Source organism: Monomorium pharaonis, chromosome 1 (assembly GCF_013373865.1).
Source record: "Monomorium pharaonis isolate MP-MQ-018 chromosome 1, ASM1337386v2, whole genome shotgun sequence".
Classification (NCBI taxonomy): domain Eukaryota; kingdom Metazoa; phylum Arthropoda; class Insecta; order Hymenoptera; family Formicidae; genus Monomorium; species Monomorium pharaonis.
Window position 1 is genome coordinate 24,678,116 of NC_050467.1, and position 14,671 is coordinate 24,692,786.

General features: G+C 29.0%; 2 protein-coding genes across 7 annotated transcripts; both read left to right on the plus strand.

Annotated features, from left to right (window-relative positions):
- The first annotated feature begins 28 nt into the window (after positions 1 to 28).
- LOC105832599 (retinol-binding protein pinta) lies at positions 29 to 10,581 on the plus strand. 5 transcript variants are annotated; one of them, XM_036287217.1, is made up of 7 exons: positions 29 to 244; positions 1,212 to 1,332; positions 1,468 to 1,706; positions 3,891 to 4,050; positions 4,340 to 4,445; positions 4,521 to 4,887; positions 5,154 to 5,332. In XM_036287217.1, the coding sequence occupies exons 3-7, from the start codon at positions 1,532 to 1,534 to the stop codon at positions 5,267 to 5,269; spliced, it is 924 nt and encodes a 307-aa protein (XP_036143110.1). In that variant the 5' UTR covers positions 29 to 244; positions 1,212 to 1,332; positions 1,468 to 1,531; the 3' UTR covers positions 5,270 to 5,332. The 5 variants fall into 5 exon arrangements, with proteins under 5 accessions (XP_036143110.1, XP_036143094.1, XP_036143095.1 ...); XM_036287214.1 differs by lacking the exon at positions 29 to 244 and adding an exon at positions 9,530 to 10,581 and having other exon boundaries at positions 741 to 1,332; positions 5,154 to 5,290; XM_036287219.1 differs by lacking the exon at positions 29 to 244 and adding an exon at positions 9,530 to 10,581 and having other exon boundaries at positions 741 to 1,332; positions 5,154 to 5,279.
- Positions 10,582 to 10,724: 143 nt separating this feature from the next.
- Positions 10,725 to 14,377, plus strand: LOC105828579 (retinol-binding protein pinta). Of its 2 annotated transcripts, XM_012666973.2 has the most exons (6): positions 11,212 to 11,348; positions 11,980 to 12,064; positions 12,196 to 12,355; positions 12,682 to 12,787; positions 12,881 to 13,247; positions 13,452 to 13,593. In XM_012666973.2, exons 2-6 carry the CDS (start codon positions 12,025 to 12,027, stop codon positions 13,568 to 13,570), a joined length of 792 nt encoding a protein of 263 aa, XP_012522427.1. In that variant the 5' UTR covers positions 11,212 to 11,348; positions 11,980 to 12,024; the 3' UTR covers positions 13,571 to 13,593. The 2 variants fall into 2 exon arrangements, with proteins under 2 accessions (XP_012522426.1, XP_012522427.1); XM_012666972.3 differs by lacking the exon at positions 11,980 to 12,064 and having other exon boundaries at positions 10,725 to 11,348; positions 13,452 to 14,377.
- The last annotated feature ends 294 nt before the right edge of the window (positions 14,378 to 14,671 follow it).

Genomic DNA, 14,671 nt, shown 5'->3' on the forward strand with positions numbered 1-14,671 from the left:
TTTAATTTGTATAAAAAGTGTTAATTTATTGCGGTTTTATTACTAATATAAATAATCAAACCACGTCACAATACACATGCTTTGCACTGTGCTACGCTATACTGTCGGTAGTAATGACACGCATGCGCTGTTGTTCGACACAATTTTTGTAAAGTGACGCTACTGGTTATACTGTGGCCAAAGCTTCTAGTTTACTATCATCACGGATGGTGAACGTACGTGACAGCCTAGTACATCATTTTTGGTAAGAGTTGTGAGAGTAAGAGATGTGGAGAAGTATATTGGAATGAGACCGACGAGAATGGAGAAAAAGCTGTTGTGAAAGTCATACGCTGGATCGAAAAATAATTGAGGATACAAATATATAAAAGTGACAACTCGTATTAAATTTTTATTCTGTAAAATTTAATTACAGTTTATTTTCGAAGCAATAAAATGTTATTTTCAATTAATGTCAACATGACGTTTTTAAAATGTGATATGAATATACTTTGATCGTTTCTCTAACGTATTTTCTTAAAACAGTTGTATTACTTTTACAGACATTAAAACAAAATAAAGACCAAAATCGGATGTAGATTGGATGTTGTGTGCTGTCTGAGTATATAACTATATATACTATTATAATGTATATAAATAATAATATGTTTTTATATATTGTTGAAAAATTTTATCTAACTGATTAACTGCATATATAATTTCAATGACAATATAAATTCCAGTACGCATGGTTTTATGAGCTTACATGACGCACGGGGCATATATACTTAGAACCACAAAAAAAGGGATTTTTTATGATTTTTTTTCAGAGCCAAGAAGCAAACTATAAAAATGGGACTTTTTTGCATAATGAATTTTTTGACACGTTTTGTAGTTTTCTTACAAATTTTATTACAATGATGTTGTTGAAAAATTCCTTCATTGCTCCACTGTTGTGTAGTCAATCGTGCATGTTTTCACGGTGACAATGATTTTTCCTTCCCTGGCATCCCAAAGAATAAATTTCCTTGTCGTTGTCATATCTAATTTTTAAAATTCGAATTCTTTCTGTTTTTTTTTTAAACAAGCAAAAATAAAATTTTTTGCCGAAAATCAGCACTCTAACTTTAAAGAACTGCCATTTTGTTCAAAATTCGAATTTTAAAAATTGGATACGACAACGACAAGGGAATTTATTATTTTTTAAGATAAGTTTGGTTTTTGAATTTTAGTTGAACAAGGAAGAAGAAATTGTCATCGTGGAAACAAGCACAGTTGACTACACGATAGTGAAGTGGGGAAATTTTTCAACAAAGTTATTGTGATAAAATTTGTATAAGAACTATAAAACGTGTACGTTATTATGCAAAAAGTATCATTTTTATAGTTTGTTTCTTGGCTCTAAAAAAAGTCATGAAAAATGCCTTCTTATTTATGGCTCCAAACATATATGTCCCTTAAATATTAATCGTGCACCGTGCGTTGTAGTGTGTTTTCACGACTCATAGACGCTAGTCTCTCTCCGCGGTGATAAGGAATCGCATTCATAATTATGATAGCGAACAAGTGCTATGAGAACACCGTACATGATATTTGGCAAGAAATGACCAGTGAGGATAAAAGATATGCAGCGGAATATTTGAATGAAACTGATGAAAACAAAGAGAACGCCGTGGCGGAGATCAAACGCTGGATCGAAGAAAACGACAATTTGCCGACACAAATTGGTAAGAATGATGATTTTATTGAATAAACGGTTAAAATACTGCTCAATGCAATTCAGTTACAACTCGCTAATTTTGAAACAAAATAAAGTTTCTTTAAAAATCTTTAATTAGCATTAATAAGATTTATTTTTGATATTTAATTTGTTTGTATGAAAGAAATGGTATAACAAGTGGTGTTTAATTGAAAAAGAAAACGATTTAATTGATAAGCTTATAAATAACAATAAATGATATTTAATAGTGACAAGAGAGAAGATATGTATGACAAAGTTTGTTTTCACAATATTACACTTTAATATTTTTTAAAGTTTTTTTAATTGACTTTTACGTGTTTAATTAGTTAAGAAAGAAAGAGAAAGATATTATATATTTGTAATACAAATACGCAGATTGTATATTGTGTTATGTAAAATATTAATTAAGACTGAAATAGAACTTTTATATAATTTATTAGTATCTTGTTGGAAGTTTAAAACACAAAAACACGTAAAAAAGAATACCGTCTAGTATAATAATATCGCTTGTGATTAATAAATCAAGTTGGACGATAGTTACATAACGTGCATATGCTGATTTGTTATTTAATATTTATTTAATAGATATTGCAATAATAACGAGAGCCGGTAAAAGATGGCAATTTTGATTCATCAGTGCCTAAAATTTATAAACATTATTGTTGCTAATACCCTGCAGAATACAAAAATATTTTTTTGAATCCTAAATACCAATAGAAATTTAGTGAGATTCAAAAATAAAGTACGATTTTCGAATATTTTACGGTATCCTCAAAATCGGTAATTTAATTGTCTTTATAGGGTCTTCTTGGTAAAGCGACGTTGTAAATATCCACGACAAACTATTATTTAAAATATTCAAGTGGAATTGTTGATATGCGGTCAAAGAATGGTAATAAAAAACTTGATTAGTGACTAATCTGGCAATGCTTTATTAGTATTAAAGGAAACACAAACATTTTGGCCAGATGATTTCTGGCCCTTATCAAGTGTATCTTTTGTAATATTAATATAAGAAAAACTTTTTTTATATTTTAAATTTTAAAAATTATTATGTGTCTCTCTTTTCTCTGACAAAGGTTGCGGAGTGCAAATGTGCCTTCCAACACGTTTCTTGAAACAACACTGTATGTTTATAATTCATCGTTGTCGCGTGGAAACTATTGCTCGATGGTTCTTGCAGTTTCTGATAACGCTGCGCGTTTACTTGGCGTGAGCTACTACCGTGTCTCTTAATACATCATCAATATAAAATTCGAAATTGAATATAGTGTTAAGATTACGACGAAATCATTATCAATATTATATGGACTTAAAGAATAAGTTCCACTGTCTCTTCTTATTCAGAGTGATTTATATCGTCGTCCCTTATGAATCGGGGTGCTTTATCAGCGTGAGTTTCCTTCGTCTTTCAAAGTGATGTGATTTCAAAATGTATAGAATTAATATCGATATAATAAAGCTCAGGAAATCAGATAAAATAAAAAAATATCAAATAAGAAGCTTCAAAGAAAGATATGGCAAAAAGAAACAAATAAAAAGGTTAATATAACAGATCAAAGTATTGCTTTCTAGGCCTACGCAAAGCTATCAAGAAAAAGTCTAAATTCACTAAGTCTACTAACAACAGTTTCCACACGACAGCGATGACTTTTCCAAACATACATACTGCCATATTGAATCAGCCATTTTGAATAACAGTCGTAATTATTTATACCACGCTTGGAATGACCAGTCGAATAATAACTCCACAAATTTAATCACCTATTTTGAGGATACCATTTAAGATATTCAAAAATCAATAGCGTAACATTGTACTTTATTTTTGAATTTCACCAAGTTCCCATCGGTTTTTAGGATTAAAAAATATTTTTGCATTTTGCAGGACAGATACTAGCAGCGATAACCTATATGAATTTTAAGCGCTGGTGGTTGATGGGCCAAAATTGTTATTTTTAACCGGTTCTCGTTTTTTTTATAATAATCTATTTCTATAATGTATGTATCTAAGATTTTAAAATTTTTATTTGTCACTTAGAACATCATGCGATATGTAAATATCAATTTTGGAAAATAAACCACTGTTGTGGTAAATTTCTGATAAATTTAGCTTTTAAAAAAATTGTATTATAGTTTTGATATTTGAAGAAAATGTTTAATTTTTACGCAGATGATTTTCTTATTCTACGTTTTTTGAGAGTTGGCAAATTTGATCTCGAGAAAACTAAGAGTAGAATTGAAAACTATTATAAGCAGCGATCCAAGTTACCGGAATGGTACAAAAATAAGAATCCATTTCAACCAGGACTACAGGAACTTCTTGATTTGGGGTAATGACTGTTATTTCAAACTAAATACGTAACCTAAATAAAATCTTTATTCTACTCTACTACTGTTTGATATTGCGTTTTTATTATTTCTTTATTTTGGATAACAGACATCGTCACAAATAATTTTATTTTAATTAATTTTAATGACAAATTGAAATTTAGAAATAAAATTTTATTATCTATTATTATTTGTATTTTTTTATTTTTCTGTTTTTCTATTAGTTTTTTTCTTATTGCAATTACTAATGTAAGAAAAAAAAATTTAGAAATATTTTGTTTGCGTTTGTAGAATAATATTGCCTTTGCGAAAACCAGACAGCCAAGGAAGACAGATTTTTATTTTCCGTGGAACTCTGCATGATCCAAGCATACATGACGTGCCATTTCTAGCTAAAGTAAAGTAATATAATACTTGATATGTCACTCTAATATATACTTTTAATTACTTATTACACAAATGACCTTTTTAGATCTATATTTTGACGATGGAAGCGGCGATACAACATTATCCCTTATCATCTGTGTATGGTTGCTCACTGTTTGTAGACATAACTAATCCAACTATCCGTCACGTTATTCAATTCAAACCCTACGATATAATGAATGTGATCCAACTGTGGCAGAACTGCTATCCTATGAGATACCAGAAAATTGTTTTCTTTAACACGCCGGCAATCTGCGATGTTCTTGTAAGAATTTTCAAATCTTTTATGTCCAACAAACTAAAGAGTAGATTTCATGTCTATTCGAACGCGGGCAACTGTTTTGAAGATATTCCAACTAATATCTTGCCTATTGAATATGGTGGTACTGACGGTACACTTCAGGAATTAACAGGTAATTAAATAGATAAATTAAATAGATAAATGCGGTGATAATATACATATAAAGAATGTTTTCTATAAAGCAAATATTGCCAAAGAAAGTATAAACTTCTCACTTAAGAGGAATAATTGTTTAAATAATAATTATTAAAAGATTGGTAAAAATTTATTAAATATTAAGTATATTATTATTTAAATATATCATATGTGTACTAAACACATATTTAAACCCGGATATAATTGAATGCAAATACATAATTATAAACATTATTTTTGCAGAATATTGGAAAAAATTTATTGAAGACAATTGTGATTTGCTTACGGAAGATGAAAATGACCGGAGAATCCAGGCAACTGAATTTATTGAACCAGATTTTTACCAGACTTATCTATAAATTTTTGATGGTACAATTTTTGTATGTAACAATTTTTATAATTATTTATAAATGTTATTTTTTAGAAGGTGTTGGAGAAATTTTTTTACAAATTGTTTTTTTTTTACTTATTTATTTATTACTTTATTGCAACTTTATTTATTTATTACTAATAAATAAAAATTAAAATAAAGTTTGTTACTCGCTTTAAAATTTATTAAAAATAAATTATTTAATATGCAATGGTTATCAAAATTATTATAGAATCATCAGTCACGATGTAGAGAAATGTTTCATAATTTTTCCGATTTGTTTAGTGCTTTGAGATAGAAAAAATAAATTAAAAAAGACTTAAGTATGCATTAGGAAGGTATTGAAATCGTGTATGCAGTCGGATTAGTTGCTAGTCAAAATGAGTTTAAACAATTGAGTTTATAAAATAAAGCCTTCGACACACGATACGATTTTTTATGTTAGCACGCATACGAGGCGTCTTATGATTGGGTTATGATTGGTAATATAATTATCCGAGCCAATCAGGACACATAATAAGACGTCTCGTATGCGATCTAGCATGAAAAATCGTGTCGTGTGCTGAAGGCTTAAGTTTATATAACACTGCGATTAATATTGCGAAGTCACATTGATGATGCCAACAGCTATCAATGATGATAAATGGCTATCCGTTACAGGACAGGTTTAACTTTTTATGCATTATATATTAAAGCATTTTGTATGGCTGTTCTTGTCGGATGTGATTTATAGAGAGATTTATCAAAGAGTATTCGCATAACTAATAATCGGTTAAAAATTTTTCGTATAAAAACGTATATAAATATGTATAAAGTAAGTCCATATTTGTTAATACTAGTTTTTTTTGTAAAATTTCTGTTTGATATGAAAAAATAATAGTCATATTGGGAAGATAAAAATTAATTAAAAAGATAATTTCATTGTTTCTTTTACAAAATGTTAAGTATAAAAAAATAAAAAAAATTGTCCCCGTATAATTATATATTATTTATAGAATATGTATGGAATAGAATTTATGGATTATGCATGAATATATTTTTTTATTTTTTTACAGTTAACTTTTATGACAATATAATAAATATTCATGATCAATGGCTAAATTATAACGTAACAAATTTACAATATGTATGTAAAAAAGTAATTTACTTTAATTATCCTAAAATTTAACACAAAGTATATTAAATATTGTGAATTCCATAATCGCTTTCTCTCACCTAATATAACGAAATCGAAGGAAAGAAATTTGTGTTTTTACAAAAGTAATGATAAATAATGAAATATAAATTGTGCATTTGGGTTAATACAAAATTATTCGCTAGCCACTTTTCTATATTTTTCATAATCATAATACACACATAAAAAATTATTTAGGATAAAGTTTAGGATATTAAAGATATTTAGAATATTTAAGATATTTAAGATATACATTGTCCAAATGTTGGTTTATTCAAATGTTTATGAAACTGATTTATCGTGGATTTATTCACGGCAGCAGCAATGTCATTTCGCAGTCTTGTTGCAGCACGTTGACAAGACGTGGAGAGAATGACTGACAACACTGTTCGACCTGCTTTCGGGCAGTTAAATTGACGAAGCGGCTATATTCTATCTTCTATTGTTATTGATCTGTCTTCTTCTTTCTTGATCGAGAAAGAAGGGGAAACAGTAAAAAGTCGATACAATTACTCGAAGCAGGCTCAAAAATGGAACGCTGTCTGTGTTGCCAGTGGCATGTTCCCTCTACTGCCAGCATGCATGTACTGGGCTGCCATTAGGTATTCAAGTGCCCGAATGCGAGTTTGAATTTAGTGCCCCATGTTCATAGTCCGAATTATATCTAAGAATAGTTGATAAAGCTGCAAAACAGGGAGAGAAAATTTTGAAGTATTTTGAAAAAAAATTATAAAATTATTATTTAAAACATTTTTGACGCCCCTGATGATGCCGTCCGCGTGCAGTGTACGCCTTGCACGCCCATCTGCGGCGGCCCTGTGGATACAGTGTACGATATAAATGAATGTTCATAAATGCTGGCATCGCTGGCTCGCAGTCGTGAGTTTCTGGTCAAAGCTTCTAGTTCACTATCATCACGGTATAGTGAACTCATCCGGTAATAGCGTAGCAAATCATGTTTAATAAGAGTTGACTAGTGAGAGTAAGAGATATGCAGAAGTACATACATTTGAATCAAACCGACGAGAATAGAGGAAAAGCTGTTGTGAAAGTCAAATGCTGAATTAAAAATGAATTGAGGATACAAATAAGTAAAAGTGACAACAATCAGGTGTGTTTAATTTTTGTTCTATAAAATTTAATTATAGTTTATTTTTGGCGCAATAAAATTCTACTATTTTCAATTGATGTCAAAATGATGTTAAATCTGCATACCGCTTATCTTAATAAATTTATTTTTGAATTTATTTTTGCTATTACAATAAAGAAAATAAAAAATAATGTTCTGACTTTGTTACATTTTTGATCACTGAATATTTATCTTAAACTGTAAGTAAATTTATATTGATTTGTTGCACGTATAATACAAAATACGAACATATACGAATATATACATATATAAATTAATTATATATATAATGTTTTTATTTCAAGAAGAACATTTTGGAGACAAATAAATGTATTGCTGTAATTTGATAAAATTATAAGTTTAATTTTTCTGAAGAATTCTAAAATATTTTATTCATTTGTTTAGATCTGCTTTTTTCAGCATGCTAAAACAACCATAGAAAGTTGATTTTAATTTTGAGCGACACTCGGTATGAATCAAGGACACACAAAATATCAGGCATAGTTAAGTAAGATAAAACTTATACGATAACGTAACGGTCGAATGATTTGTAGTGGATGGCTCGCGATATATATTTTTAATTTAATTTATGACCAGTATTTTCGGTTGGACGATTTTTTGTCCAAGAAAAAAAAAAGGTTTTAAAAGTTATACGATTTGAAAAGTTCTTTAAAATTGTAAAGAAAAAATTGAATTTTTTTCCAATTAAAAAATGTTATACATAGTTGAATTTAAAAAAACCTTTAATTTGGCGAACAAATTTTATAAATTAAAACATCTCTCAAGAAATTTATTATATTCACATACATTCTATTTACAAAATTGAAAGGTAAAAAATAACAATGTAATAAATTAAGAAATTAAATTTTTGTATTGTATCTTATTATGAAATTGATCCTAAGTGATGCTGAAATAAACTTTGAAATAATTAGATTGTATTAAAAGATAACTGTGAGATTCGACTCGTCTTGAATAACGAAAGAAATCGATAGGCTTCATTAAGTCTGACCTTTTATGTTGGCCTGAAGCATAAAATCGTGATTATTACAACAAAATGTGACATACGTTATCGAATTTTTTATCGTAACTGAGGAATGATATTAAAATCAGTAGATCGAGAATATATTTTCTCATTAAATTCTGATTTCAAAACAAAACGCTTTTTAAAACTTGTCGAGAAGACTCTTAGCAAAATAGATACCGCTATCGGATTGAAGACTTCATTGCCGTTCCAATATCAGCAATGCTCGTAGCAGTTTCGATTTCAACACTGAAAGGTTGAAGTGACTTTCAACGAGTTCGTTAGTAAGTTAATATTGTTGCGTCAAAACTTAACAAGTGCAATTTCGAGAGCGTGCACTTTACAAATTATTTTGACCCAGTTTTCTCATTTTCCTAATTTATCTAGACGTTAAATAAAACTGAATGTTTCTTACGCAAAATAAATATTATTTCTAATAACACACTATCCGTTTAATTTTTAATTCTGTACAATTTTATCACATTGTGAATACTCGCACTGTTTATATTCAGTTAAGGTAATCGGAAAGTAATTTGGGCAAATATTTTCGTAATTTTTTTTAAATTAAGTGACGTTAATATACAGCAGTTGTCCTGAAAACGAGAGGATTAACTCGGTAATTGAAGACAAGCTTGCGACGCGAAAATACGTACCGTGCTCCGACAACGACTTGCTGTCGCGCCACGTCGAAAAGGAGCTGAGAATAAGTTGTGACCCCCTCTTGTTGAAAGGTGCTGGTCTCCGCTAAATCTGCAACACATAACGAGATACAAGTTAGCCAAATGAGCTCGAGAACACTGCGAGGAATTGTTGTACCGATTATATTAGAAATAGGAAAGAAACACCTCAATTTTACACTCAAATAGTTCTGAAGTTTTTCGACATCAAAATTACTGATTCCATTTCCTTTTATTTTCTTTTTCAGGTAAAAGTCGAGAAATAAATAATAGGTATTATAAGGACCTAGAACAGTGCCATGGACTTTCGATCCTCAACCTGGGAGGCAAGAAACCGGTACGCGGCAGGTGCGAAAAACCGGCGTGAGGTGTCATAATTACCGAATCGAGCGTGTCGAAAGCGGGGCTTTCTTTTTCTTCTCGTAAGTTTATCGGTAGCAACTCGTAATTCAGCCTAGGCCAACACGACCTAGACACGAGCGCAGCGCCGGAATTTTTCTTCGAAGTCCCTTCAGGCATCGGCAAAATTCAACATGGTTCCAGCGAAATTTCAAATTGACAGCATCAATTGTTAGTGATTAGGCATTTCGAGGAATCGCGTGATGGCAAATAATCGCCTTTACTGTGTCACTTCGTAAAGTTATTTAATTATTTATAAATACCTTCTTTAAAAAATTCTTTTCACTTACTTTCTGTAATGAATAGCAATTTTATATATTTCGTGGCAATCTTATATATGTAATAAATTCAAATTTTAATTAAAATGCAATAAATTTTTAATAATATTTTAATAATACATTGTTTAATATTCAAATTTTTGAATTACAGTAAAAATGCGTGTATTATTTTTTTAATGCAAATCCATCCAGATGGTGCGATGTATGGTTACTGCATAAAGCTTATTTAACATGAAAATTATTTTGGAAAACACGTTTTTTCTAAAGTGCTATGTTCTAATCTAAAGTTTTATTCCAACAATTTAATTTAATGTATAATATAAATATTTCTTTTTCTAGAATATTGAAGAAATCAAAGTGAAGTGCTTTAAGAATCCTAAGAATGACAAAATCGAATAATATTTTATTAACATATTTAATAATATTTTATTAATTTTTATTAGGATATATAATTAATAAGATTGGATTTAGGTTAGTAGATTTATAATCAGCAGAAAATGTTTGCTCTTAACACAAATTTGTACTTTGTTTATCTTTCCAAATTTTGAGAAAAAAATCTTTTTATCTTTTGCTATGTAACGTGATGTGTTCTATTAATAATATAATAAACGAACAAATAAAATATATAACGTTTTTTACGTAAGATTGTAATTAATTTATATTCTTCACTTTAACATAAATAAGAATAAAATATGTATGAACTGCCATTATTATCTTATTATAATTATATATTAAAAGTTTTATTTTTAGTTTTTATTTAAAAAATATTAAAATAAAGTATCGATGACAAATTTTTCAAGAAATTTATTTTAAATACATTCTTAAAAGATCAAAAGTGTAAATTATAGTGTGTAAAAAGTTTAGAAATTAAGACTTTTTTGCAGCTGTGAAAATTCTCTCAGGAGAATAGGTATCTATATAATCATCAAGTTCATCAAACAGATCCGACATTACCTAATGCAGATGGCGTGATACTTAGTTACTGAAGATGATTTATCACGGAAATTATTCTAAAGAGCATGTATTAGATTCCAACGTGCATATACATACTTGTGCACCGGATAGTGCTCCGGAATGCTACTACATATTATGTATATTCATCCGGATGAGATATTGCATAAGTATACATAGAGTTACAGTGCGTTTTTTGAATTGCAAATGTGAGTTGCTCTACAGTGAGGCTTATCGTTTTATTACGTCGTGTTTACAATCATTGAGATGGCGAGCAGCGATAGTGTTATTCATCATGCTCAACAAGAGCTAACCAGTGAGGATAAGAAATATGCAGCAACACATTTGAACGAGACTGATGAGACTAGAGAAAACGCCATCGCGGAGATTACACATTGGATTGAGAAGAGCGACAACTTGCTAGTGCCCGCACAAATTGGTAAAAATGACAGTAGTCCCACATGATAGACGTTTATGACCACTTGATGAAATTCAATTACTCTTAGGGCCTAAACACAATGCCAGGCAACAGGCAATAGTAACAGAAATAATGAAAGAGAGAAGGAGAGAAAGGATCTTCTTCTCTCTTTCTCTCTTTCTTTTTTTATTTATTTCCTGTTCCTGTTGTTTGACATCGTTGTTTAGGCCCTTAGTTCTTCGGAGTAATTTCGGAGCAATGAAATAAATTACTTTTAATCATTGTCGATATGAGAACTTCTGATTGAAAGAAAGAGAACAAGTAATGTTCGATAAAAAAAAAAACGATTTAGAAGTGAATCTACTTAAATAACATTTACATAACGTAAATTATGTGTATATGCTGATTCACGCTATGAGCCGTCGCACAGACTTCTGCATAATACAAAATGCATAATGCATAAGAGAATTAATTTAACCAATCAGAGGTTTTTATTTCTGTCCTGGGGAGGGAAATAGACTCTGATTGATTGATTCTCTTATGCGCCATGCCCTATGCGTTATGCAAGAGTCTGTGCGGGGGCCCTATCTGTTTAATAGATAACTTGTTAATAATAATTGTATTTTTTTATCCATTTTGTGATATATTCTAGATTTCAAAATTATTATTTGTTAATTATAACATAATAATATGTGTGATGTGTAGGCATCAGTATCGGAAAATAAATCCCTGCCTGGGTAAACATTTTTCAATAATTAATTCGTACTCTTAATATAACATCTAATTTATAATTAACATTAGAATTAATACTGATGGAAATTGTGTATTATACTTTCATATTCGAAAGAAATTTTTAATTTCTATATAGATAACTTTCTTATTCTGCGATTTTTGAGAGTCTGTAAATTTAATCTTGAGAAAACTAAGGTCAGGATTCAAAACTATTATAAGCAACGATCTGACTTACCGGAATGGTACACAAATAAGAATCCATTTCGACCAGAATTGCAGGAGCTTCTTGATTTGGGGTAATGATTATTGTTTTATAATAAATCGATAATCTAAGTAAAATCTTTATATACTGTACAACTGTTTGATCAATGGTGCATTTTTCTTTATTTTTTCTTTATTTTGGATAACAAAAAACGTTACAAATAAATTTATTTTATTCAATTTTAACGACAAATTTAAATTTAGAAATACAATTTTGTTATCTCATATTTTTTATCATTTCTCTTTTTTTATTTTTTAATCTTTTCTATCTATATTTTTCTATTATTTTTCTCTCATTGCAATTACTAATGTAAGAAAAACAAATCAGAAAGAACTTAGAAATATTTTTTTGCGTTTGTAGAATATTGTTGCCTTTGCGAAAACCAGACAGTCAAGGAAGACTTGTTTTTATTTTGCGCGGAACTCGGCATGACCCAAGCATACACAAAATACCAGATTTATCTAAAGTAAAGTAACATAATGCTTGAATGATTTGTAGTAAATGGTGTCCGATGATGTATTTTTAATTAATGTTTATTATTTTTGAATAATTTTTTCAGGCTTGTGTATTGGCAATAGAAGCAGCGATAAAGTATTATCCCGCAGCATCTGTGTATGGTTATGTAGTATTCATAGACGTAGCCAATCCAACTATGGGTCACATTTTTCAATTTCAACCCTACGTGTTAACAAATTTGATTCACGCGTGGCAAAGATGCTATCCCATGAGATATCAGAAAATTGTTATTTTTAACGCGCCAACAATCTTTGATATTGTTGTGAAAATTCTCAAATCTTTTATGACCGAGAAGATGAAGAGCAGATTTTACATTTACACAAATGCACTGCACTGTTTCGAAGATATTCCAGCTAATATCTTGCCTGTCGAATATGGTGGTACAGATGTCACACTTCAGGAATTAACAGGTAATTATAATAAATTAAATAAATATGAATACTGACAATATATAAAAAATGTTTCTTATAAAGCAAGTATTTAACGTTAAAGGTTATTACAGATTTGTGAAATATTAAATATATTATGCGTATGTTAAACACGTATTTAAGAACTTGCATATAATTTAATGAAATTCAATGTAAATATATAATTACAAATATTTATTTTTGTAGAATATTGGAAAAAAAATATCGAGGAAAATCGTGATTGGCTTACAAAAGATGAAAATGACCAAACAACTCAGACAGCTGAACCTGAAGAGACAGAATCTCAAGAGATTACTCATCTATAAAGTTTTTACAAATAAATTAACACAGTTAAGATAAGCAATTATTTACTAAAAGATAAGAAAGATAATTTATCGAATTCTAAAGTGTATAATAAACTGTACTACGTATTACTGTACTACGTACAAATTTTTATAACAAATTTATTTAATATGTATAATATAAATATTTACTTTTGTAAAATATTGAAGGAAGGCTGAAAAGAACCGTGAATAGTTTATAAATCAGGAAAACAACAAATTTATTTCGAAATAGTAGATTTAGAAAGTCAATAGATAAATTTGCTTTTAACACGCTTAAGTGTGTTTGTTAACTAGAATAAAAGCACGTAACATGGAACATTTAATTTTAAGGGAGTTCCGCTGCTAAATTAAAATGAAAAGATTTTCATGAAACTTTGTAGAGAAGTTCAAATTAGTGATGTAAATTTACTGTCAACATTTCAGAAACTGAACTAGTTAGTTATTTAGATGTTAAATATTTTATTAACATGAGCTCTTGTGGAAATCGATAAATTTTCAGGACTTTTCAGTTTTTATTGTCGTATTAAACATAGAAGTAATGAACAGATGTTAGTGAAACTTTACATCTTAGCTGTCCAAAAAAGTACTTTTAAATTTTTGAAACGATGCACTTGCTCGTTTGAGTAAAATAATTGATAGGATAAAAAAAGTTTACAATAATCGAAGTAATACATCACGTAAGTGTGGTAAAGTGTGCTAATGATATAACATGAATTTCAAATTATTGTATTTAGTTATTTAAGGGTGGTATAATTTGTGAAAAATATTTATTCTTAATTTTTAAAAAAATTATTTTAGTAATAAAGGTAATACTTTATAGCCAAATGTTTTCTTATATTTACCATTATTAACTTTAGACCATATACAGCAAAAAAAAGAAGGCAACAAAATGGTTATTTGAATATTTTTTTTTACTTGAATCTCTGTGCCACTTGTTGTGTCAGGCCTGAGCAGAGAAACTTCCTTAAAAGATTGTTAAAAATAAAGAAATAAGTTTTTTTGAATAAAACAAATGTTAAATTATTTAAGATTAATATCATAGATGATATTAATAATTTATCAATACTGAATGATCTTGAAATT

Bases quoted from the DNA above. Each gene is read 5' to 3' on its own strand.
- LOC105832599 (XM_036287201.1), top strand. From the start codon at position 1,532: ATGATAGCGAACAAGTGCTATGAGAACACCGTACATGATATTTGGCAA. The intron at 1,707-3,890 runs GTAAGAATGATG...ATTTTTACGCAG, and splicing joins CAATTTGCCGACACAAATTG to ATGATTTTCTTATTCTACGT. The intron at 4,888-5,153 runs GTAATTAAATAG...TTATTTTTGCAG, and splicing joins TACACTTCAGGAATTAACAG to AATATTGGAAAAAATTTATT.
- LOC105828579 (XM_012666972.3), top strand. From the start codon at position 11,177: ATGGCGAGCAGCGATAGTGTTATTCATCATGCTCAACAAGAGCTAACC. The intron at 12,356-12,681 runs GTAATGATTATT...TTGCGTTTGTAG, and splicing joins CAGGAGCTTCTTGATTTGGG to AATATTGTTGCCTTTGCGAA. The intron at 13,248-13,451 runs GTAATTATAATA...TTATTTTTGTAG, and splicing joins CACACTTCAGGAATTAACAG to AATATTGGAAAAAAAATATC.